Here is a 26900-nt window from a genome sequence, read left to right as displayed (position 1 = left end):
TTTCCTTCTAAGCAGTTAATAAACAGTTGTGTAGAAGAATCCATGAAGTTCACTAAGGACCTAGGTATGCAAACCTAATTTACTTGGGAGTCCCTTAGCTCAGTGGTTCTCCTCCAGGGGTCTGGAGCCCACTGGGGGGCCAAGAACAGGTTTCAGGGGGGCCACCAAGCAGGGCCAGTATTAGACTTGCTGTGGCCCAGGTCAGAAAGCCAAACCCCCCACTGCATGGGGCTGAAGTCCGGAGCCCTGAGCCCTGCCACCCAGGGCTGCAGGTGAAACCTGAGCAATGTAGCTTTGCAGGGGCCCCAGTGGCATGGGGACCCAAGCAATTGCCCTGCTTGCTACCACCTAACACCAGACCGATTTTATATGCAGAAAACCAGTTATTGTGACACAAGTGGGTCATGTAGTTTTTATAGCACATTGGGGGGGGGGGGGGCTCAGAAAGAAAAAGGTTGAGAATCCCTGGCTTAGATACTATGTTGGCAGGCATTGTACAAACCAGATAGATAATTAGATACTTTGTGGTATCTCCCTCATTTGATGTTTCCTTCAGTATATGCAAGGATGTATTGGAAGAATGGTTGAAACAAAGCAGCAAAGAGTCCTTTGAACACTATTCCCATATCCTGTGAAAACCAGGTCCTCTGTACAGGTGCACACAAGCAAAACAGATTTGCCAGGATACGTGTTGTGTATTAGAAAGCAGGAGCGAGCCCACACCTTTAAGTCCAACCTATGGGAAAAAGATGCTATCTCATATTTTCTACAGTCTTAAATACATGTGTAGCATCTCATGGTATAATCTGGTTTGGTACAAAGTTTAAAACCAAACAAACTCCATGAAAGTCTTTATGAAAAATACCCCATGTAGACAATATACTAATGATGAAATGTAACAACGTATATAGCAATAGTGAAAAATAGGCTGGTGCCGACCAGTCTTTAGACTCAAATTACAGCATCATTTCAGTCAGTAATTACAACACTGGTGCTTTGTTCATCCATGCAACTCTAAATACACCATCACAGTGTAATGCAACTGCACCTGGAAACAGTGATACATTTTTACATCTGCTTATTTAGTTGTACTTGTCCATTTCAAACTATAGCGGTAGTTTTGAGGCCAGGAACATACAAGTCTGTACACACATTCTCACTTAGTAAAGAAACAGATTTTAAAGAAAGTCCATCCAGCCAAAGGAATATTGGAACTTAGTTGGTTTGAGGAGAAGTCATGTGAGAAATACCAATGATTGCAGCTACCTAATCCTATGCCACCCAGCTCTGCTGTAAGTTAGAGCTGTTTAGTGACAGCTGTATAAGAGTAGGGACCCTCCATGATCTTATGTCAGTGGTGGATTGGACATAACATAGCTCACCGTGCCCCTCCCAACCCACACCCAGTGTGCCCTTGCCATGACCCCTCCTTTCCTTTGTGCTGTGGGTGCACAGGACAACTGGCACAAGAGGTGGGAATTCTCCACTGACCAGTCTGCATCCACTTTATGCCCCGGAGCAGTGCATAGGGGACTTAGTGGGCCAGAGAATCTGGCCCTATATCTTAATGCATGTGCACAAGAGGGCAGCATTAAGGCGGACAGCAGGTCTAAAACTCGATAAAAAGGCTGTGCATGCAATATCAGCTTTGGTGTTTCCTGACTTGTGAGTGTTTCACCCACAGTGGTCTGTATGGGATATTACTTCTGAAGTAGGGGGTGACTTGAACTAACTTGGGTTTCAGAGTGCAGAGGGAAGCAGTGCTAAGAAATTATAGATAAGAGCATGTTATTTCTGCTAGCACCTGGCATTGTTCCACTAACATGGCATTACTGTGATTGCAATGGCAGAGGCATTAGGAAGCCCATGGTGTAGTTCATTATCACAGGGTCTCAGAGCACTGGGAAAACAGCAACAGGAGGAGTGGCGGCATATAGTGGTTAAATCACAGAACTAGGAGTTGTAAGAGCGGGGTTCTAGTGCAGTCTCTGCCACTGACTCCATGTGACCTTGAGCACATCATTTCCGCTCTCTGTGCCTCAGTTTCCTCATTAGCAAAATGGGGCTAATGATACTTGTCCCCCTTGTAAAGTGTGTTGAGATTTCTGATGAAAAACCCAGGAAGCATTGTGGTATTGTCACCAACATGGACTAAGCCTCTGGATGACTGGGATGATCTTCCCCAGCATTACAAAGAACTGCTCTGGATAAGTGCCACAAACCAGTCTCGGTACATTTTAGATAACACTGGCAGAAGTCCTGGAGAATATGCTGAGGGAGAATTCTGCACTGGTGGGGCCAGGAGACAGATTAGGAACCCTATTCAACACCCCCGACATCAACAGGAGTCTTTCCATTGACTTCAATGCAAGAGCTGAGTTGACCAAATAATGCTCACTGAGACAGAACAAAGTCAACAATAAAAGGCTCAAGCTGCATTTGGGTAGGACTCACAAATCATTTAGGATTTTGATTAAAGACAATTGCTCTGTTTCAGTGACAGCCTATTGAATGTTAGCAATGTTGGCATGGCCTGGCGCATTTGTTCCAACCCCCTGCATCCAGTGGAGTATGGAGAAATTACACATGTTCTACAATGCCAGGAGCAACAAAGTGGAGCACCCTCGACTCAGAAGTTCTTTGCTGTTGTGGGTTGGTGCCGCTCCTCTCGTATTAATATGCCGATTTGGGATGCAATCAAACACTATAACATTGTTCCCCAATATGCTCCATATCTAACTGCAGCAGACTTGCCACCCTTGCTTTCCAACAACCTGCTTGGAAGCCTGGACTAGCAGTGGTTTGAACAGAAGTTTTGGGAGCCAGGACTTGCCAATCACACATTTAAGGATCCAGGCACATCACTAGATCAGTCCCTAGGCCAAAACATTTTCCTACAAACTTTTTGCTGCAACTGGTGCTTTGACAATTTGCTCTTAATTTCTTTCCCATTTCTCAGAGAATCGCATTTGCACGAGTCTCCTTTCTTTATCAGCAAACAAAATATCTCTGGTATGAATGTCCATGGGAAAATTCCAGGTTTTTAGTTGAACAAATGTTCTCAGGGGTTTTCTCCCCGCCCCCCAGTATCAGCCCATCTCCAGTTTGGAATGAGAGGAGATCCTCACCCAGAAAGCCCAACCCCCTTTCCTTCCAGGCATGGGAGAAGTGATCCTGGCTCGAGGAGCCCAAATCATAGGCAGAGGCAAAAGTGAGGGCCTTCCCCTATTACATTGTATGGAGAGTCTCTTCTACCTTCAGGTGTGGAGCCCAGGCTCATCATGCTCCTCCTTTAGCCTTGGCCTCAGCCCAGACCCAACATGCTCCTTCTTTAGACCAGGGTCCTCTTCTCTCCTCCCCTCACAGCCAGGCCCCTCTGTTTACCCAGAAAGGTGAGGACACACGTACCCTTCTCATAGGAGGCCAAGGAGGGGGCACACACCACTAGAGGAGGTTGCAGGTGTCTCTTTGGTTTGAAAAAAGTTTGTGAAGCTCACATGGCCTCGGATATAAGTTCCCTGGTCTTCATCACCAACAAGAGGTGTGACCTGGAATAGCACCGCAGGCCTTGGCAAGCTCCTGCTGCCCCAGGGAACAAGATATCTGATCCTTTTCAACGAGAGAACAGTTTGGCAGCTGTTTCATTTGCTCAGCATTGGCTTTCGTAGGAGCTTTGGCTTTAGGCTGTATATAAGCCTCCCCCACCCCAGGAGCAATGTTATTCCACGCAATGATCAGTTGAAGCATATTCTGTGTTTTCTACTGCCAAGGTAGTAGATGCAGCTGGTAACTGATTCCACGTTGCCATCTTGTTTGATTTTAATTAAGGAAAGCTGACCAGCTATGGTATATGGCCCCTGTGAACAGGGGCAGCTCTAGGTATTTTGCTGCCCCAAGCACGGCAGGCAGGCTGCCTTCGGCGGCTTGCCTGTGGGAGGTCCCCAGTCCCGTGGATTCGGTGGCATGCCTGAGGGAGGTCCACTGAAGCCATGGGACCACCGGACCCTCCGCAGGCATGCCACCGAAGGCAACCTGCCTGCCGCCCTCACAGCGACCGGCAGAGCGCCCCCTGTGGCTTGCCTCCCCAGGCACGCGCTTGGCGTGCTGGTGCCCGGAGCCGCCCCTGCCTGTGAGATATCTCCCATTCGATTAGTCTATTGCCTAGGACAGAGGTCTCCAAAGTGTGGGGTGTGCCCCCCAGGGGGCTCAGAGGAATGCTAGGGGAGTACAGCAGGGCTGGGCCAGCCCTCATGGGAGGTGGGGAGGAAGCACCATCCATCCCCTCCCGACCCCCAGCTCTGCTCCAGTCCCACCCCTAGCTGCATCCCTGGCTCCTGGCCCTGCACCCCAGCCTTGGTGCAGCTCCACTCCTGGCCCCACATCAGCCCCCAGCCTCGGCTGCTGGCCATGGCTCTGTTCCCAGCTAGGGCTAGGAGTGGGGGTGGGGCTGGGAGCAGAGTCGCATCTGGCCTCGAGCCCAGCTGCTGGTCCCCACCACAGCCCGGCTGCGGCTCTGATCCTGTCCCTGTCCACAGCCTAAGCCCCTGGCTGCAGCTTAATCCCTGGCCTGCTCCCAGCCCGAGACCCACCCCCAGCTGTGGGCCCAGCCTTGGCACCCTTACCCCTGCCTGTGTCACCCCGCTCCCGCCCCCAAGCTGCAGCCCCACTCCGAGCCCCAGCTCCAGGAAGTGGGGGGCATGGACAGAGTTATGAGGGGGCATGTGTGACGGATTGGATCACAGAAATCCCCTGGGGAACTGTCAACTGCTGTGCCAAGACTACTTCTGCCCCTGTTTTCCCTGCCCGCTCAGGACTCCAGGACTCTGTCTTGCTGAGCCAGACATGCCCATCTGCTCCAACAGAGACCCAGGGTCTGAACCACATGCCCCAAAGCTGCAGGCTTAACTGAAAGCAGCTTACAGAAGTGTTCCTGTCTTTAACGCTCAGATGCCCAACTCTCAATGGGGTCTAAACCCAAATAAATCCGTTTCACCCTGTATAAAGCTTGTACAGGGTAAACTCAAATTGTTCGCCTTCTATAACACTGATAGAGAGAGCTGCACAGCTGTTTGCCCTCCCCCCCAAAAAAAGTATTAATCCATACTCTGGGTTAATTAATAAGTTAAAAAGTGAATTTATTAAATACCAAAAATAGGATTTAAGTGGTTCCAAGTAATAGCAGACAGAACAAAGTGAATTATCAAGTAAAATAAAACATGCAAGTCTAATACAGTAAGAAAAACTGAGTGCAGATAAAAACCTCACCCTTAGGGGAATTTCAGTAAGCTTCCTTTTACAAACTAGTCTCCTTCTAGCCTGGGTCCAGCAATCACTCACACACCCTGTAATTACTGTCCTTTGTTCCAGTTTCTTTCAGGTATCCTTGGGGGTGGAGAGGCTCTCTCTTTAGCCAGCTAAAGACAAAATGGAGAGGTCTCCCACAGGCTTAAATAAACTCTCTTGTGGGTGGAGACCCCCTCCTCTCTCTTATGCAAAGTCCAGCTCCAAGATGGAGTTTTGGAGTCACATGTCCATTCATCACTCAGTTTTTACAGGCAGCAGCCATTGCTTACCTGCTACCTCGAACATCCTCATGTAGACTTCTTATGTGGATTGAAGCCTTCCAAGATCCATTGTCCCTTAAGTGCTTCTTAATTGGGCACTTAATTTGCACATTCCTTTCTCAAGAAGCTGACCAAATGCTTTACAAAGGCTGCTTAAAAATTAAGCCAGTGCCCAGCCAATATTAATAACTTCAAATACAAAAATGATACATGCATACAAGTAGGATTAAATAGATTCAGTAGATCATAACCTTTACAGAGATGTGTTACATGGCATATGTAGCATAAAACATATTCTAGTTATGTCATATATACATTCACAAGCATATTTCCGTAAAGCCTTACGGGGGGCACCATCACAGCATGACCCTCAAAAGTTTGGGGACCACTGGCCTAGGGTCTACGGCACACCAAAAAACACCACCATAACTGGCAGTATAAGCCATATAACAAGGACAAGACCTGAGTGGACTATGGAGACCAAATTCTATATCCTCCCTTATACAGTTTCTTTCCAAGTAAGTGAGGAGCTATTTTGGCAGGAAAGTGTGGAGTGATGGCCAGCGCTGCTGTGTTTCATCTGTGGATCACAGCAGAGCTCCAGCCCCTAGAATTATTATTATTAATCTAAAAGAAGAGGATACAGAGGGACGGGGAGCACAAGGAAACAACAAGACCACTACAGAGATGACAACAATGGGGTTGTTACTTTGGCTGTTGAAACATAACAAGGAACGTGTGGTCATTTTGGTGCAGATTTATAGCATATGAAGAAATGGCTAGTTAAGATCAGTTTCAATGTGGGAAGTATTCTTCTGAGATGCAGAGAAGAAACCCACAGGATGACTTCAGGCTGGCTCCTGGCAGACTACATGTCTACTGGAGAGTGGTCAATATTTTTTTAAAACTCTAAAATGTCAACAATTTTTTGAATAAGAAGGTGGGTGAGGTAAGAACATCTGGTCAACAAACTTCCATTAGTGAGAGAGACAAGCTTTTGTGCCACACAGAGCTGTTCTTCGGGTCTGGGAAAGGTACTCAAAGGGTATGCCTGCACAGCAAAGAAAAACCTGCAGCTGGCCCGTAGCAGCTGACTCGGGGGAGCAGGGCTCGGATTGTTTAATTGCAGTGTAGAGGTCTGGGCTGGAGCCTGGGCTCTAGGACTCTGCGAGGTGGGAGGGCCTAGGGAATAGGATGCAGCGCAAGTTTTTCTTTGCTGTGTAAACATACCCAGAGTGTCAGAAGGTGGAACAGTTTGTTTAGCATAAGCAGCTAACATATTTCAAGGGACCAGTCAAGGTGAAGTAGCCCATTACCACCTTTCAGTCAGAGGGGGTGCACTCACCTCTCATGAGCACCTCCCATTGGCTGGGTGCAATCCTGCACCCTTTTCCTTTCCTGGTGCCCCCTGTCGGCTCTTGCCTCATCAGGCAGGTGTTCAGTGACCCAGCCCTCCAGCCAAGTCACACACAGTCTCTATGCATGAACAAACAAACAGTAAAAAAAAAAAAAAAAAAAAGAGTCCAACAGGGCCTATCACTACGCCCTGGTTGGTACCTGCAGCCCTGTCTCAGGGCTCAGTTCTCAGCCTCTTCTGGGCCAGCTTTAAGTCCATCCCTGCCCTGGAATGGAGCAGTGTCCCCAGGACCTTTAGTGGCTCTGTGATGTCCCCAGCTCTCCACCTGAGTCACTCCTTCACTTTAGTCCCCTTCCGGGGGAGAGGGTAACAAAGTCCAGTGAACGATTGGCCCTCTCTAGGGTCTTCGGCCCCCTCCCTGAGCCCTTTAAACTCCAGCCCTAGGCCTGGGCTTCTAAATTAAACTTGTCCCTTTCCTGGGGCTTTGGCCACCCTGCCAATGGCTTGTAAGGGGGACCTGGGCATGCCCTCTACTCCAGGTCCTGACCCAGGGACCCTACAAATAGCAGCCCCCTGCTGCTTTCTTTAACTCCATCACTGCTGCTATTCCCTGGGTTGCTTCCCACCTAGCCCCTTCCTCTTCACTCATATCGCAGGGTTCTCTGTCTGCTCCCTGCTTGAGCAGAGTGTCTCCCAGGCCTCCTCTCCTGGAGAGTCTCACAAGCCTTCCTCACCCTTCTGGTCCCCCCCAGCAACTAACCTGCTCAACCCCTGCAGCGCCTTTAAAGTGAACCTGCTGTGCTCTGATAGGCTGCTTCCCTGAAGCCTTTCTAGGCAGGCCTGGAGGACCCACCTTCACTGCTCCTTTTCCCAGGGCAGGGTGTGGCAGGACTGGAAGGCCTCCAGCATGGGGCCTCAAAGGGTCTGGCACACCTGGTCACAGGGGGGAAAGGAAGAGAGGGAGAAAGAAAAGGCATCTGGGGTGGGGTGGTTAGTGAGTTACAGATTATTGTAATAAACCATAAATCCAGTGTCTCTGTTCAGTCCATGAGCTTTAGTATCTAACAAGGTTAGTGGCTCGTCTTTTGGAGGTGTTGTGCAGGTTTCCTTTGAGGATGAGGCCTGAGAGGTCAGATCTAGAATGATTGCTTTGTGAGAAGTGTTCACCCACAGGTGACAGGGTGTTTTTGTCTTTTATCATTTTCCTTGTGAGTTCATGGGAGTGTGGTGATTGTCTGGTTTCACCCACATAGCTGTCGTTGGGGCATTTAGTGCACTAGATGAGGTAACCACATGTTATGATGGGCATGTGTAGGACCCAGGGATCGTGAAAAGTATGTTGGGGCAAGATGTTGATCATTATAGCAGTGGAGATAAGTTTACAGGTTTTGCATCTGTTGTTCTGGCAGGGCCTGGTGCCACTTTGAGTTGGTGTGTTCTAGTCTGTGGGGAGCTTGCTTCTGATAATGAGCTTGGAGAGAGATTGGGAGGTTGAAGGTCCAGGAAAGATTTCTTTCACGATGTGGTCTCCATTGAATATGCATTATGATTGAGTAATGATATCCCATAGGGGTTCCAGTGTGGGGTGGGAGGTGATAACTCGGGGTGTGCAGTCAGAGAGGGGTTAATTTCCAGATTGAAACAGGTTCTTTTGGGTAGCCTGTTCCATGATATCATTCTCCGGTTGAGTGTCCTTGTTTGGTGAAGGCAGTTTTAAGTGGGTTAAGGTGTATATTTAGGACTTTCTCCTCAGAGAATATTCTGTGGTATCTGAGTGCCTGGCTGTAGAGAACAGATTTCATAGTGTATTTGGGTGGTTACTGGATTTGCAAGATTGGTGTGGTGATCCGGGGGTTTCTTGTATATAGTTGTCTGTAGCGTTCCATTACTGAAGTTGATTGTGGTGTCCAGGAAGTTGATGCTAGTGTGGGAGTGTTCCAGAGAGAGTTTAATGAATGGATGATGGTTGTGGGGGAGGATGAAAATATCATTGATGTATCTCAGGTATCATTGTTTTCGTGGTGCATTTATCCATAAATTCTTTCTTGAGGTGGCCTAAGAAGAGGCTGACATACTGGGGAGCCGTCCTAATACCCAGGGCTGTTCCCATGGTTTGGACAAAGTGTTTGTTGTTGAATGTAAAATTGTTATGGGTGAAGATGAAAGGGATGAGTTTGGTGATGTGTTTGGGATGGAGAGCTGAGGGTTGTCTATTGTCTTGTAGATAGTTGAGGCAGGCAGTAGTGCTGTCATTGTGAGGGATGTTGGTGTGTAGGGAGGTGACACCCACGGTGGCAAGGATGGCGTTCTGAAGAAGGTTGTGGTGTTTCTGGAGGAAGTAGGTTGTGTCCTGGAGGAAGCTGGCTCTGTGTGTGGTGAGTGGTTTAAGGATGGTTTCTATGAATCCTGATATTGCTTCAGTAAGATCGCTGTGGACAGATATGGTGAGTCTGTCTGGGTTCCCTTGTTTGTGTATCTTGGGAAGCATGTAGAAGGTCCCAGGGTGGGTTCATGTGGTTGAGGTTGTAGAGTTTCTCTTAGAGTCATTGTATTTAGCTGTGACACTCTGAGTCCATTTCCCAGACCTGAAAAGCTCTATGTAAGCTCAAAAGCTTCTCTCTCTCACCAATAGAAGTTGCTACAATAAAAGATATCACCTAACCCACCTCCTCGCTCTAATATCTTGGGACCAACGTGGCTACAAGAACACAGCACACAACATTTTTCCAGCATTTTCCCCACCAGCTCTAGCTACTATCCAGACTGTGTATTTGAACGTATAACATGCTCATAGCTATAGAATGTGAGCACTGCCAAAGTTACCAAAAGGCCAAGCCCTCATCCTTATCTTCCAGGAAGTTGGTGGATGTCAGCAAATGCACATTTGGTTCGGGAGGTATAAGACCCATGACCATGCTAACATCTTGTGGAAGGAAGTTCCAAACCCAGTGCCAAGAAGGCTTGATTCCCCATGACATGCAAATTGCACCCCAGGACAGTGTCTGGGGAATGCAGCTGTCATACAGAGGAAATCACAGAGAAAGAGGGTCAGTTTCTGAATTCTCAGGTTCCAGAAACTCATGCAGTGTGCAGAGGACCAGGGTGATTGTTCTCATTGCCTTGTGTTGGCTTCTTTTTCACATTCACCATCAGCTGTGTTGCCGGCTCAAAGAGCCCAAGGCAGAGCAACAGCAGGTTCGTGTCCGCCAAAGGCCTAATTATCACACACACCAGGGTGGAGAAGCAAAACCAGTTTTTTTGAGCATAAATAAGGGGGCCAGGGAGAAAAAGGCACAAATCCTGCACACCCACCGGGTCCCAGGGTCCAGCCCCCCCCCCTGTTGTGTGTGTTTTGTTGTTTTTTTTCCCCCTCCCTCCTCCCTCCCTTCCAGCAGCAGTACACAGCACATTTATTTCGTGTTTCATAGAAAAAGATCTGTTCTCATGTCAGCTTCAGGCTTGCTTTCCTTCTCAGCTTCTCCCCCTCCTCCCTTCTCCCTCTCTTCTTCTCACTACTTTTGCTAGTTTCAGCAGCATAAAAAGCTGACTCTCACATATTCTGCTTTAGGCTGTTTAGCATGCAGGTTGGTTAAAAATCACAGCATGTAAGAACTGGTTCTTCCACTTCCAAAGTCACTTTGGTTTACTCAGGCCTAGTGACACCAACAGCTGCAACTAGGGCTGATCCATTACCCATTGAAGTTGATGGGAATCTTTCCAGTGATTTCAGTGAGGTTTGGATCAAGCCCAGGGCATGCATTGTAACAGCCAAATCTATGGTACTTTCACTGTGCATCACAACAATGGTAGTCTGCAAACGTTATTATGCTTGTAGTAACATACAAAATGGGAAATGACTGCCTAGGAAGGAGTTCTGTGGAAAGGGATCTGGGGATCATAGTGGATCACAAGCTAAATATGAGTCAACAGTTCAATACTGTTGCAAAACAAGCGAACATCATTCTTGGATGTATTAGCAGGAGTGTTGTAAGCAAGACACGAGAAATAATTCTTCCGCTCTACTTTGCACTGACTAGGCCTCAGCTGGAGTATTGTGTCCAGTTCTGGGCACTGCATTTCAGGAAAGATTAGGACAAATTGGAGAAGTCCAGAGAAGAGCAACAAAAATGATGAAAGGTCTAGAAAACATGACCTATGAGGGATGATTGAAAAAACTGAGTTTGTTTAGTCTGGAAAAGAGAAGACTGAGAGTGGACATGATAACAGTTTTCAATTACATAAAATGTTGTTACGAGGAGGGAGAAGAATTGTACTTCTTAACCGCTGAGGATAGGACAAGAAGCAGTGGGGTTAAATTGCAGCAAGGGGGGTTTAAGGTTGGACATTAGGAAAAACTTCTTGTCAGGGTGGTTAAGCACTGGAATAAATTGCTTAGGGAGGTTGTAGAATCGCCATCACTGGAGATTTTTAAGAGCAGGTTAGACAAACACGTGTCAGGGATGGTCTAGATAATACTTAGTCCTGCCATGAGTGCAGGGGACTGGACCAGATGACCTCAAGGTCCCTTCCAGTCCTATGATTCTAATGCTGTTTGTACAAGGTCGGACTGTATAAACGATATACAGTGTAGGAATAATTTCATTCTCCACTCAAGCACAGCCCTGCATCAGCTGCTTAACAGAACACTGCCACCCTATGCAGCAGGAAGTGGAGAAAAGTGCCATATTCCACTGAAAGGTGCAAGGGAGTGTGTGAGGAGGTCAGATGTATTACCCCAGTGAGAATGTGGCCAGAACACCAGGGTTAACACAACTGGCCTCACCAATAAGTGGTCAGGAGATGGACCTTGATTCTGCTAAGAGTTAAGTCCCCTGCAGCTGACTTTAAGAAGAGAGCAGATGCTAATGGCAGAGAATACAGGCAACATGGCAAACACCTTGCCAGGTATGGACCCGGGGTGAGATAAGATTAGTTAAGGAATAACTCAAGCAGACGGGGATAGAAAGAGAAGAACAAGTCAAAGAAACCCTCATGTCTGAAGACCAGCTTCCAAAGTCTCTTTTTACTTCCTGTGCTCTAAAACAGTGTTTCTCAAGGACCAGTCCCTGGACTGGCACTGGTCCCTGAGATCTCCCTGACACAGTTTAGGAAGGCAGCAAGCCAGTCCTGGGTAGCAAGAAGATTGAGAACACTGCTCTAGAATATCTCCACTTTATTTATGGCTCTGACCAGTAGCACAGATAAACAAACAGATAGTGAATAAATAAAGGAAGAAGTGATCAAGCCAGTTAAATAAACCATCTCAGATTCTCTGGCTTCAGTATCTTTGGACAGGGCAAACAGGAAACCTCAGCTTTTTTAATAGCCTGAAGGAGAGTCAGTATCTATCTGTCTATCACTGTGCCCAAGCTACAGCACAGGTCTCTCCTAAACCAGTGACAAGATCCTGGGACATTTTTATCATGACTCAACAGCTGCTAGACCTGAATTTACAACCGTGGCATTACTGTATTTGAATTGGCCTGGCTTAGAAGGCTCGAGGATACTCCCTTTATTGTACATTGATCTGATCCAAAGCCCATTAAAGTCAACTGGCAGACTTCAGTGGATTTGGATCAGACCCTATTTGCAGCCATTGTACTCGAACCCATGGACTTCAGATATTCAGGGCTGGCTTATGTCGTGAAGAAGAATGTAATGCGATGGTCTGGTGTAAATGGTCCTGCCCCCTGCTAATGGCCAGTCCCAGAAAGCATAAGACCCTGCAACTTAAAAACCGCTTCCATAGTTATCCTGTTAGCTCTAATAACAGAACCTTGTGGTTTTTTGCTGCTGAAAGTCTGTAGTTCACTCCCTGGTGTAAAATTGCAGGGTCCGTATATGGAAACAGAATAGCTACAATTCCTGTAATGTTCATTTATGAGGGTTGCCAGGTTAGTTGGCAGCCATAATGCCTGAGCTCTGAAGGCCTAAATTACGCTGCTCTGGATGTAGAACCACCTCTGGCACTGGTTTTTGGTCAGAAGATGAAAAGAAGTCAGTGGGATTCGTGCTCTCAGTCCCTAAGGTGCTCTGACTCCCCATAATTTGCAATTCCTCAGGCCCCAAACCTACAGATACGTTACCTAAACAATCCCCTTTATACACACTGAATCATGAAGGCTTTGAAGCTTGGGTTTCTCTGTAGTCTGAATACATAGCCAGGCAGTAGCGGATTGTGAAATTGGAATGTGTCCAATACCTGGGGCCTGATCATGCACATTAGGCAAAATCCCCATTGAATCTAAAGAGAGGCTTGCCTCAGTAAGGAACACAGCATCAGGTCCCATAGCTTAATTTTTATTTCTTGTGTGTTAGTATATCTGCCACTCATCGTGCAGGAGCCTGTAGCGCGCTTCAAATAGTTTCATATCTCTTTCGCACAGCTGCTGTTTGTCTTAACTATCAGTAGAACACATACATTTCTAAATCAACAGAGGGAGCTAGCACTTCAAAGCTGGGCTGTCAGCAAAGAACAAAACTCATTGGCTAAGTTCCCTTTGCAGAGGGGGAGAGAGAGAGAGATGCCTTCCAAATCTCCCATCGCAACAGAGCGAGGACAGCAAATCTCTGCTGCTCCCGAGTTCCTCTATTCTGCTGTGGCACAGATACCCAGCACGAGCAGCAACCTTCTTAATCAGTGTGGATGTTACCAGGTGAGAATTTTCTGAATACTTTGTTTCAACTTTGCAGGAGGTCGGACTAGATCAGGGGTCGGTAACCTTTCAGAAGTGGTGTGCTGAGTCTTCATTTATTCACTCTAATTTAAGGTTTTGTGTGCCAGTAATACATTTTAACATTTTTAGAAGGTCTCTTTCTATAAGTCTATAATATGTAACTAAACTATTGTTGTATGTAAAATAAATAAGGTTTTTAAAATGTTTAAGAAGCTTCATTTAAACTTAAATTAAAATGCAGAGCCCCCCAGACCAGTGGCCAAGACCCGGGCAGTGTGAGTGCCACTGTAAATCAGCTCGCGTGCCGCCTTTGACACGCGTGCCATAGGTTGCCTACTCCTGGACTAGATGATCATAGTGGTCCCTGCTGGCCTTAGAATAGGTGGATCTATTAAACTGCCACTCGGGAGGCTGTCAGTTTATGCTGTAATCATGATTTTGTTACTTGTTCTGATCTTCCTCTTTGTACTAGGTATTTCTGTCTGATTTCTTATCAGAAAACACTTACCAAGAGATCTAAACTCAAGTCTATGGGCAAGTGGTATTGTGTACGAGCATTATGATCTCTCTACCTGAGTGAAACAATTGGATTAGAAGTAGGAGTTGTTGCCGTATTGGGCTATTGTTTTATTAGAGGCTTTTAAGAAAGAAAAAGTTTTAAAACAGGAGAATCTAGATGGAAAACGTTAGAGTCTAGACTGCTTTGCAATACAGTGCTCCAGTGAGTGGCGTTTTTACCAGTCCAAATGTACCTCTATGCCAGTTTGCTCTAGTTGTCTAATTCAATTTGTATTTCAGTTAGAAATAGAGCCGTGTTTGCTGGCTGGGGCGTGCAGCCCGAAATCAAGAGATGCTTGGGGAATGCAGGGTTTACATAAGTCAGATTCCCGGAAACAAAGGACTCCTGTGAAGCCCTTTAGTCCCTTGCGTATATGTTACAGGTTTTTTTAGGATTCAACTCCAATCCAGAGGCACAGGTGAAAACCACTGATGGTGCGTGAACCACTGGCTCAGAGAGGCTAGCCTCCAGTCCTGCCCCTTCTGCCCGAGTCCCCACCCCTTCCATGCCCACCGCTGGAGCCCAGAGCCATCTCCCTACCGTGGCCACTGGCCTCTTCCCCAGCCCAGCCCCCTCCAGCCCCAGAGCACTGGGAGGGCAGGCAGCACGGCCCCAGCTTCCCCTACAGCATCGCTCCCCAGCCCCGGAGCACCGGGTGGGTGGACAGAGTGGCCCCAGCCCCAGAGTGCCGGGAGGGCAGGCAGTGTAACCCCAGCCCCTCCTGCAGCCCCAGAAGGGCAAGCAGTGTGGCCCCAGCTCTGGAGCACTGGGTGGCCAGGTAGCACGGCCCCAGCCCGAGAGTGCCCAGAGGGCGGGCAGTGCGGCCCCAGCCCTGGAGCACCCAGAGGGTGGGCGGTGTGATACCAGGGGAAGACGAGCGGCAGAGCTGGGACAGGAAGGAGGACTAGGGGGGTGGAGTGTGGACAGGACCATGCTTGAAAAAAGCTTCCGACACTAGAAGTAAATATTAGAATAAAAACAAACAGACACAGTTAAAAGACAATGCCATGAAGAGTAAGCTTCCCATTTACCAAACATGCTTAAAAAATAGAACACAAGGTTAAGCAGAAGTTTGGGGAGGCTCAGCCTTCCCCAGCCTAGGATACCTGAAATCTATGGTGAAAACACTCCTAGAGCCTGATCCAAAGCCCATTGCAGTCATTGGAAATATCTCCATTGGCTTCAATTGGCTATGAATCAGGTCCCAAGAGAGTGACATGAGTGGCAAAATGGCAATAGATCTTCTTCTATGTTACATCCCTTTCCTCTGGCCTTTGTCTGTCTTGCTCATTAGATGGTAAGGTCTTGGCAGTATGAACTGTCTGCTACTCTCTATCTGAGCAACTTTCGAAAAACGGGGATATGTTCTTGGGTGATCCCTAGGCACGACTGTAATAAACACGATTATTAACACGAAGAAATAATGGTCCGGGCAGGCTTCTGATAGTAAGGGAGTGCTTAGTTATAATTCCATGAGTGATGCATGAAGCAATGCTTGTGACTAGGTGATAGAGCCTTGAGATCCTTTGGGGGAGAAGGTAGGACATAAATATAAGGTCACCATATTATCCCTTATTTTCCTTGAACTACTTTTTACATCATGGTCAGTGGAGGAAGAGATGCACAGAACTGTGAACCCAAGAGATACGGGTTTTATTCCTGGCTCTACTACACACGCCAGGCTGATGGGCATGTGAACCTGGAGAGAATGAAACTGATGCCCTCTGGATAGTGGACAAATAAATTTTCACCTCCCTGTGCCTGAGTTCCCGCCTCTTTGGAATGAGGGTAACAATTTCTCTTACCTCAAAGGAGTGTCGTGAGAGTAAATGTCTTGGAAGCCCTTTGATCCTCCAGTGGAAGGTGCTGTAGAAATGCAAAATATTAAAAATATTGGACTTTTAACACAACAAATTGTGTTGCAGAGCCTTCTGATACACTCCATGATAACGTTCATTATCTCCACCCTACAGGCTCTCTGTCACAGATCTACAGGGGGTGCTTTGTCTCTGACCTTTGTATAGCCCCTCTGGGAGCATCCCACTCGTAGGGTATGTCTACATTGCAATCAGCAGGTGCAAATGCAGCATGTATACACATATCTGAGCTAGTTTTAATCTAGCTAGTTCAAAGCTAGCTTGAGTAACAATAGCAGCAAAGCTGCAGCAGCTCAGTCAGTGGCATGGGCTAGCCCTGGGTATGTATCTGAGTAAGTAACTCAGAAGTGTCTGCACCTGCTCCAATCACAAAGCTAACTAGGGTGTATCTACATGTGCTGCTATCACACTTCCCAATTGCTTTGCAAACATACCCTTAGTGATAGTCCTGGGCCTCCACTTTTTACAAGGGGAAGCCCTGTGTCCCAGCTATCCTAAAATGGGGGCCTTGGCTCCAACAACCCTATTTCTCACCGTACCTCTTTCAGCAGGTCCAGATGAACCTGGACCCCCACTGGAGACTTACCCTTTTGGGAGCTATGCAACCAGCAGATGGCTGCAGTGACACAGGACAGCCTTCTCAAAAACGAGACGTCATCTATTAGTCACCTGGAATACAGTATTTAGGGTCATTAGGTTGGAATGATAATGCAAGGCCTACAGACTCACGTGCATGCTGGAAGCATGACCTGCCTGTCTTGCTCAGACATCCACGATTGCATCCCTGCCCTGGTACGGCAGGATCTTCCATTCTATGGTCTCAAGTCCTAGTCATGCTGTTTTCACATGTCCTGCCCCCCGTGGCCAATAGTTGTTAAAAATCAGTGGTCTGATGGTTGGCCTTCATTGCATCCACAAGGGAGCTGCATTCACAGGCTGTTTGCAATGTTGTTGTAGCATGCTGGTCCCAGGATATTAGAGAAAAGGTGGGTGAGGTCATATCTTTAATTGGACTAGCTTCTGTTGGTGAAAGAAAAGCTTTTGAGCTACACAGAGCTCTTCTTCAGGTCGTGACTCGCACCCAATCACTGCCTTCCTTTATCCACCATCCCAGAAAGGAAATTAACCCCTTCACACAGGTGGTCACAATACAAAAGTGAATGGGGGGAAACTGAGCCATATGTGTTCTTCCTGGAAAGAATCTGGACATTTTCACATTCTCCACTTACTCCAAGACTGAATTATCCAAACACCTAATATCTCAAAGAAAAGAAAGGGAGAGAGAGAGAGAGAAGGAAAAGGAGGGTGGGGAGGAGGGGAATCTAGATCAACTGTTAACATCGCTTTTAAGCCAAAACAGAATCAAGAACACCAACTCCTACACGTGTGATTGAATATCGCAGTTAGACACTCCTGCGGGCTTGTCTTATAGAACATTCCACTTTTTTGCTGTTTTAATTTTCTCCGATGAAGCGGAGAAAAGAGAGTGAAGCTCATTTTACTTTTAGATTGGTTTAGATTTTAGATTGAAACTTTTCTTTTGGGTTCTTGAGAGCAGCAGCTTCTGACACAACTGATGCAATGAATAAAGATGAAAAAAACCAGCCCTCCTCTACACCACAGTGGGGTACCTGTGCACACGCTGTTCCTCAGCAATAAACGCTACTCAAACAATGTGATAAGCTTGCCAAACCATTTTATTTACATGGTAATATTCCGATGATTGCTTTTTTGCAGCCGTAAAAAGTTTATCTCAAACTCACAAGCCTGTTTGGGTAGCAGTTATTGCAGAGTAAAGATTTATGCAATCAGTAAATAATGGCTTTCAGTGAGTATATATTTACCTTGCATGTTGCGAGCCTCAATACTCCATGTAGCAGCCTGCTTGTTCAGGCGAGCTCCCTGAGGGGGTGATGTCTGCTCCTTCCCTGCCTGGATGCATCAGAAGATTTGGACTCCAGCACAGGACCATAGCACTGGCTCTGTGGAGAATAGAGGTAAATGCCTGCAGAAATGGAATGCACAGCCCTGTGCAAAGCCGGAGTAAATGGGCCTTGCTCTGGGGTCGGGGGGAAGGGCTGCGAGTGGGGTATCAGCAGAGATGGACTACAGACACAACTGGAGCCCATGGCTGGGATTTCCATTGACTCTTAATGGGTGTTATGTGCCCAGCTCCCCTTTGACAATAGGTTTCAGTAGTAGTCAAGGACCACAATGCCCTGTCTATGCAGTTATTACAATGCTGGGCCACCCTTGATTAGGGACTTCCTCTTCTGCCAAATTATGTGGTGGTTTCAAAATGGGAACTAATATAAACCTCTGGAGCTGGGTGGGAAACTCCAAGATCTCAAAAATTGTTGTCATTCCAAATCAGGATGAAAAGTCAAAATATCATTTTTTTCACATAATGGAAGGTCAGGTCAACATATAACTTTGACTGCCTGAGTAGCTGCATTGCATCATGGGAGTTGTAGTTTGAGTTACACATACCCCCATTTTTCTTCTATAGGCAGGGCTCCCCAGCTGGAATATATTCCCCATGATGCACCCTGATGGGATCATCCATCATAGTGGGGCGGGGAGACTGCTGTGCATCACGGGATATGCAGTGCAGCCATGGAGCCTAGCCCATTGAGGAGAGTGGGGGCATAATGCACTTGAACTTAAACTCCCAGGAGGCACTGCAACAGCTCAAGAAGAAAAAGGTTAATGTAGAATTGACCCAAAATGAAATGTTTGTATTTGGTTGGACAAAGGAATGCTTCAATTTGAGCTGGCCCATCCTGAAACAAAATATTTCATTTTGGTTTTCCTAATGGAACATTGAAAAATTCTGGCAAAACTGAAATTTTCCCACAGAAATTTGCAAAGGACAGAATGAAATCAGCTATGCAACTCTTATTACTACAGACAAGAGTCCAGTTACCTACGCAACTCACTGAAAAATATACCTTTATTGGCTTCTTTCTATTATTCTCTAAATAACAATGGAAAAGACAAGGAAAATCTAATGTATATTATTCCTTCAAATGAACAAATCTGATGGGAACTCCAGCTGTGCCAAAAATGAATTCCACCTTTGAATAAAAGATTTAGGGTCTGATTTTCAGAAGTACCAAGCAGCCAAACTCCTGCTGGAGTCAATAGGAGCAGTGCATACTCAGCACCTCTGAAAATCAGGTCTTTATTGTCCAACTTTATTTGAAAATAAAGTATTGATTGGATTAATAATTAAAAAAAACCCTTCAGCATCCCTTAGCTCATTAATCCTCTCTCTCTTTCTTTCTGACTTCACTCATGGTCAATTTTCCTTCGCAGCATCCAAAACTGACTAAGAACCTTTTACCAAGATGCATGAAAAAATATTTGTAATTTTATTTGGATTTTGTGACTCGACAATTTCAGTCTTTGTGAAACTCACAAAATGGATGATTTGAAACTAGACCCTGCACAAATTAAGGGCCATTTCCACAGTCAGAGTAAATCATATAGTCCTTTTGACTTTGGTGGAGCAAAGCCAGTTTACATCAGGTGAGGATTTGGGTGCGAATATTTGTAAGGTGCTGCTGTCCAGTTCACACCAGAGATAGGGGGCATTAAGAATGTAATAGTGTGTTCCATTCATGTACAATTCATGCCACATGATTTTTGACTCCGTTTGATGGAGTTTGCACCTCTTGGTTTTCACTTCAACTACTAGAGGTGAAATATGGCCAAAGCCAACTAATTCAGCCTACTTTGGCATCAGAACTTTGCAACTTCAATGAGTTTCATGTGGTTTTCACCCCAAACCATCATTTGACCCTGGCTTACTTGAAGTGAAACTCTGCAGTTCTACTGACTTTCAGGAAATTATTTTGGTTTAGCCGCCCTATTGGCTCATTCAGTCACAATACTATTGACTCCGGTGGAGTTGAACCTGCTTACTCCAGTAGTGCATTTGGTCCATGTCACTGTCCAGCAAACTACTCCAGTTTATGGTCTAATGCAGTGAACCAAAGGAAGATGGATAAGTGTTCTTGGGGGAAGAAAACGCTCATCACCCCCAGAAAATTCTGTTTGTTTAATTTCGCTAGAAGAGATTAACTAATCTCTCTCTTTCCTTTGCAGGCATTTCCAGAGTCTCTGCATGACTGAACAGAAGAACTTAGGGTAGGGCCCTGAAGACCCAGATCCTACTCATTTCCCTGCATATTTCTGGGCTCTCTTTCTGATTCCAGCATGAGCAAGACTGAAGATCTTAACATGGTCCTTCCCTTTCCATTCAATAAGAATTGGACTTTAGAGCGAGGCATCCTCACACATATCCCAGGTAATTGCAGAAACACAACTGACCTTACTGTCTTTCTAGTCACCTCATACAGCTTAGAAACCATCCTAGGCATCCTGGGAAACATTTGCCTGATTAGTGTCATAGTCAGGCAGAAGGAGAAGACCAATGTCACCAGCATACTCATTACCAACTTGATAGTCTCTGACTTGTTCATGAGCATCGTCTGCCTGCCTTTCACCATCATCTACACCCTGATGGACTACTGGATATTTGGTGAGGTCATGTGCAAAATGACTTCCTTCATCCAGTGTACTTCTGTGAGTGTGTCAATTCTCTCCCTTGTCCTCATTGGTCTGGAAAGACACCAGCTCATCATAAACCCAACTGGTTGGAGGCCAAGCATCCCCCAAGCCTATCTAGGGATTGTAGTCATTTGGACATTAGCTTGCCTCATGTCTCTGCCCTTTCTGACGACCTCCGTCTTGACATATGACTTGTACAAGCAGTTCTCCTATATTACGGATTCTTCTGCTGACAAGGCCATATGCATGGACTCATGGCCATCTGACCAGCACCGACTCATCTACACCACCGCCTTGCTGCTATTCCAGTACTGCATCCCTCTCTTCTTTATCCTGGTTTGCTACCTGCGTATCTATTTACGCCTGCAGAAGAGAAAGGACATGTTTGAGAAGAGTGCATACAATGGCCGGGTAGTTCAGCTGAGGAGGATAAACATTTTATTAGTATCCATGGTGATCGCCTTTGCTGTTTGCTGGTTACCATTGCACGTTTTCAATAGCATTGAGGACTGGGATTACAAAGCCATTTCCCCTTGCCACCATAACCTGATTTTCTCATTGTGCCATCTAGTAGCCATGGCTTCCACCTGTGTCAACCCTGTTATCTATGGGTTCCTAAACAATAACTTCAAAAACGAAGTGAAGTCACTGATACTGAGCTGCCAGCATAATTCATCTAGCCACCAGGGAACAGCTTCTGAAGTCTCCACTGAAGAGACTTCAGGAAGGTTATTACACATGGATGCTCAAAGCAACAGATGGCTCCATAGTCTGACTCCAACATATACACCATAGCCAGCTGCTGTCCAATTTTTGGAAGAACAGTCATTGACTGCAAGGAAAGATAATCAGTATAGATAAGTGAGGAAGATCAAAGGAGATACTAAGTTGTATGTATTGGTGAGGTGGCACAGCTCTGAAAACAGACTTCACACAGACAGGACATGGGCACAAGAAGTTGCTTTGTTTCTAACTACTTAATAGATATCTATGGTTGCACACACACAGCAGAGTCATCAATTAAGCTGCACACCCTTATCGCTGAGGGTAGAACCCAGGAATTCCAACTCAAACACTTGAGTTAATGGAAATTCTCCTCTCTCAGTATTAGTAGGACACTTACATGCTATAGGCTGACCACTAAGTTTACGAACAGAATTATAAGACGGTTGCCTGCAATAGCAGGGGACTGGACTCAGTGACGAGGAGGTTCCTTCCAGCCCTAGGTCCTCTCTCCCTACATCCCTCTAGGAATGTGGGTATATATAATGTGTACATTACTGACCCCCTCTCACCCACTATTAGATAACACTCATCTTCTCAGCTGATGAGATGCACAGTAGTTCACATCCAGCAGATCTGTAACACGTCTGTAACTACTCACATACAGATATTGGGGGTGGCAGTTAAACCTGCCCATGCAGCATGGGGATACAACTATGAACCTGCCACTTCAAAACCCCCACAGGCTTCTACCACTTGAGCTTCAAGGAAATCTCTTTTCATGCCAGGGCTTCTCATGTACCCTCTCTTGGCCAGCTTCTTGACGGCAGTATTCCAGAAAACTACAGCATACGGCACACTAAACTAGCACAAACCAGAACCATTGCTCACTAACATGGTGCATTGAGACCTAGCACCATCTATGGATGACGGACAGCAGTTGGAGGTGTTACTCTATTCGTTGCCTTTGTTACCCCTCTCAGAGACTATGCAGATCACTTCCTTTTCAGATGATGCAAAACCAACAATCCCAGATTTACATGGGAACTTGATCAGATTGACTTGACTGTCCTTCTCCTGGCTGAAGATCCTATGCCTCCATGCTACTAAAGGTACAGTAACAAATGCTGATACTTTAAGATGTTTGCATCATTGGAGTCTGACAGATCTCAGATGGGGGACTGAGATGACACTTAGCCAGTGTCACACCCGTTCTTTGCTTAGCATCTCACTCTGCTCACAGGATCTCTCATGTGGAAGGACCAAATGGCTGGGGAGAAAGGCTTCTGATATAGAAATGCCAGCTGTAATGAGCCATGACACTTCCAGAGGAGTGAAGCACATTTTGAAAATAGGCACCAAGGCTTTGGTTTTCCTCAAGAAGAGAAAGGACCTTGATGGAAGGAGTGATGCCAAAACGGTGAAAAGTCTATGGAAGAGCAATGAAAATACATGAAGGGGATTGAGTCACACACATTAAATCCAAGCCACATGTAAATCAAGTGTGTTGTCAATTGTGTCATGGAAGTGAGCTTTGTGCTTTCTCACGTCAGTGATATTTTTTACCCTTTGTCTGGGCAACTTACCTGCAAACCATAAGAAACATAATACTCATTCTTCTTTAGAAATGAATAGTACATCATGCTTCTGGAGTCTGAGTTCCTCTCTTTATCAAGACATTGCTCTGCAGCTACTGCTGGGAAACCAAGAACCGGGTACTGACAAGATGGAAGCCAATATTAGGCACTGCTGAAAGTAAAGGCAAATCAGAAAGGAGACCAACACTTTCATATAAAAGATACTAGGTCAATTTTAAAGACCTATATGGGGTCATGTTTTGTCGTGACTTGACATACTGTGCAATCTCATCCAAGTCAATGGGTTTGCACATGGTGGAAGGTATTCAGTGCATAGATTCTATGGTGAGCAGAGTCCTAGAAATACAATAGCTAGGTAGATACCTCCCTAGACAAAGTGGTAGGTCAGGGCTGAATTTGACCCATGCATATTCTCCCTCAGACCACAGCATGTGGGACAGATTTTGTGACTGCAGTGTAGCTGTAGCCATGTCAGTCCAGGGTATTAGAGAGACAAGGTGAGTGAGGTCATAGCTTTTGTGGGACCAACTTCTGTTGGTGATAGAGACAAGTTCTGGAGCCACACAGAGCTCTTCTCCAGGTCAGATTTTGTGAAGACAGGAGCTAAACTATCTCATGCTACAAAATAGCAAGATCCATTAATATCCAGTGGGCTAGATCCTCAGGTGATGTAAATGGGAGCAGCCCCATTGAGTTCAATGGAGCCAAGTTACATCAGCTGAGAATCTCACTCTTTGACGTCAGTGGAAGTTGAGGATGCTCATCACCTTACGGGATTAGCCCCCAAATTCTTGACCATGCCTGAACTGTCTGGCGGCAGCTATCCTTTCGATTCCCTTCAGAATTCTGCGTGCTGCAGTCAGATGATCTGTGCATGATTTCATTTTGTATCTTTACCTATTGATCTGGCAATCTGCAAAAGACACATATTTCTGCTCCTTCCTGATGAGCTTTCTGCAGTATTCTTCTGATGTTAGTTGCCATGACAATGAGGAGAATTTGTTTCTCTTGACCAGTGTGTAGAAGATGCTACTTCTGGGCTAGAGGTTGAGTCCACTAGAAGACTTTGTACCCTTATAGACCAAGTGGGCTCTAGGCCACATTCCTAGATCAATATTGGTACAGTAACTGAAACCAGAATGGTCCTACCAATCAGTGCTGAGAAGCACAAAATATATTCATTCCGACTGACCTTGACTTACCAGAACTTTGCATAAACTATGTTTTATTCAAGGGCTTAAGTGGGATTTGAGTAGTGCACTGGGCTTCTTCCTAGAGGTGAGTTTCTCCCAATTAGCCTTGAGTAATTCTGCTTGTTTCCTGCACTTGTTAGAATTCTAATATTTAATTAACAGCTGCATGTCAAGCTCTGATCACACATCAGCACAGAAGATATCTGATCTGTAGCACTTTGTAAATAGGTGATCTTGTACTCACCAGTCTGTTAAAGGGAACAACACAATTAGTCATGGAAGTTTTGCTTCCAAGCAGAGTGCATGTACATAAGGCTTGTGTTTGTCACTGAAAAGCTCCAAGAACATAATGCTAAGTGAAACCTTTTTGACAGAGAACTTATTATATGGCTGTAACTGTGATACATCAGCTCAGCTATTTGCATTGTACAGTATCATCAAGTTCAAGCTGCATTCTTAATGGGTGGAGTTAGCTGTTGGGTCTGATTCATCTTTGCCCTGCGCTTTGTGCAATCATTTACACCTGAGAGTGCAAAGCATATGCAAAGGCTAACAGATCAGAGGGGGTAGCAGAAGTCATGCTAACACACACTGGCTTTGTCCCACTCTAGTGGCTAGATAAAGCACAGAGGTCTATGAGTCTGCTCTGAGCTAATGGACTTGGACTCAGATTCTCAGATGTATTTAGGCTCCTAGCTTCCTTGGTCCTTTAGCTCAGCCTATAGCAGTGAATGCTTTTTGCTGCAGATGTCCTGGGTTCAGTCCTCAAAACCACCCTCTTGGGGTGTCATTACAGTAGTGTTTTAACTGACTCTGCACAGGTGTCAATGACTAATGAGGTTCAGGGTAATGGAGCATTGGGCCCTATTATGTTTGCTGTTTATTCGAGTGATGCTTTGGGAAATTATTACCAGCTTTATTACTGTGAGAATGGGGAGAACGTGTCTATATGCCTTACTAAGTAACCATGAGCTATTGTCACCTTTGTCCGTCCTGTCCTCTTGCCCCACTTTGCCATTTTATAGCCCCGCTTGTTGTGACACAATGAATATAAATTGTAAGCCCTTCAGGGCAAGGATAATATCTTTACTTGTGTCTGAGCGATGCCTGGCACACTTTGGGGACCTCAAAATAACAAATAAAATAATAATATTGGCTAAATCCCTTGTTCTTTGTGTGCCTCAGTTTGTCCATCTGTAAAATGGGGATAATACTACTTACTTAATTAGTGATGAACACCTGATTTGAGATCCTTGTATTAGTTAAGGGGGAATGTTATATATGGAAAGTGCCATTCACGTGCAGAGTACTCTGACTGATTCATTATAGCTAACTGCCAACAGTGTGCTTGACGCTGTATGAGACACCTCAGAAGGATGGTCCCTGCACCATCTCTGCAGCCTAGCGTCCCACTGCTAATGCTGCTGGAAAAGTGGGAGTACCAGCTATTCAAAAGGTTTGCACACAGCGGCACTGATACAGATCACAGGCTGCTGGCTTCATCAAGGCCTTGACAGAAAATCAGTGAGGGGCGAAGCTAAGTAAGTTCAGGGGAAGAAAACACCCAAAAGTCAGGGTGCTGGAAGAGGTGGGTGTGCCGGGGGGAACTCACCAGGGTGTTCCCTCCATCCAAGAGGCAAACGCTATTGGCTGCTGTTGTGGTTTTCCAGCAGTGTGCAGCTTTTGTGGCCCAGGTCATCTCTCAAGTTCAGTCCCCAGTAACAGGACTCCAGTCAAAAGATCATCTAAAGAAATGGTTCTTTTGCTCCTGTTGGCCTCCTCTTCAGCCTGCCATCTGGGCTCAGTTCTCAGCCCTTTCTGGGCTACCTTTAGGTCCTCCCCTGCCCTGCTACAGAGTACCAGCTCCCTGGCTGCTTTCCCTGACGTCCCTCTCGCAGTCCATCGCTCGATGAAGTTCCCTTCTCTTCACCCTACTTGTGGGCCTCGCCTGTTCTTCTTTGCTTCTTCAGCTGAGCACTGCCCCCAGGCTTTATCCCTGGACACCCTTTATCTTCCCAGATTCTCACTGCCTCCCCTCCCAGGGGACTCTAGCAGCTTCTCCCACGGGCCTTCCTACAAATCCTGCCTTTGGGCCTCCCGCAGGAGCCCAGCCTACTCCCTGTTAGTTCTTCTCCTTTTACTGAGTGCTCGCAACCCTTTCTGTGAGGCCCAGCTGTTCATCAGACTATGAGCTGACCCTGTTAGTCCCACCCCCTCAGGCTGGGAGGCAACTAATTATGGCACAGTGGGGCTGGCTCCATTTTCCCTTCAGGGGGGCTGGTCACCTTGTGGCAGGGAGGAATAGACAAAGGTAGCTGTAAGCAGGGCCGCCCAGAGGGGGGGGGGCAAGTGGGGCAATTTGCCCCAGGCCCCGGGCCCAGCAGGGGCCCCCACAAGAGTTTTTCGAGGCCCCTGGAGCAGGGTCCTTCACTCGCTCCGGGGGTCCCGGAAAACTCTCGCAGGGCCTGGGCCCCCGGAGCTTCTTCGCTCCCGGTCTTCGCTGGCTGGGGGTCCTTCCTCTCTGGGACAGAAGGACTCCCCACCGCTGAATTACCGCCGAAGCGGGACCCGCCGCCGGAGTGCAGCCGGGTCTTCGGCGGTAATTCAGCGGCGGGAGGGTCCTTCCGTTCCGGGACCCACCGCCGAAGTGCCCCGAAGACCCGCAGTGGGGGCTGCACTTCGGCGGCAGGTCCTGCTTCGGCGGCGGGGGGTCCCCGCCGTGGGTCTTTGGGGCACTTTGGCGGCGGGTCCCGGAATGGAAGGACCCCCCACCGCCG

The 26900-nt window shown here is 46.7% G+C and overlaps 1 protein-coding gene across 1 annotated transcript; it reads left to right on the top strand.

Moving 5' to 3' along the window:
• Positions 1 to 13349: 13349 nt before the first annotated feature.
• On the top strand, positions 13350 to 25274 carry LOC120368856 (neuropeptide Y receptor type 4-2-like). Its single transcript, XM_039481523.1, is given in 3 exon segments — positions 13350 to 13577; positions 20145 to 21356; positions 21358 to 25274. Coding segments are annotated over 2 exon segments (1128 nt in total). The 5' UTR covers positions 13350 to 13577; positions 20145 to 20255; the 3' UTR covers positions 21385 to 25274.
• Positions 25275 to 26900: the final 1626 nt, after the last annotated feature.

Source organism: Mauremys reevesii, linkage group 7, assembly GCF_016161935.1.
Source record: "Mauremys reevesii isolate NIE-2019 linkage group 7, ASM1616193v1, whole genome shotgun sequence".
NCBI classification, from domain to species: Eukaryota; Metazoa; Chordata; order Testudines; family Geoemydidae; genus Mauremys; species Mauremys reevesii.
This window is presented reverse-complemented; position numbering and strand designations above follow the sequence as displayed.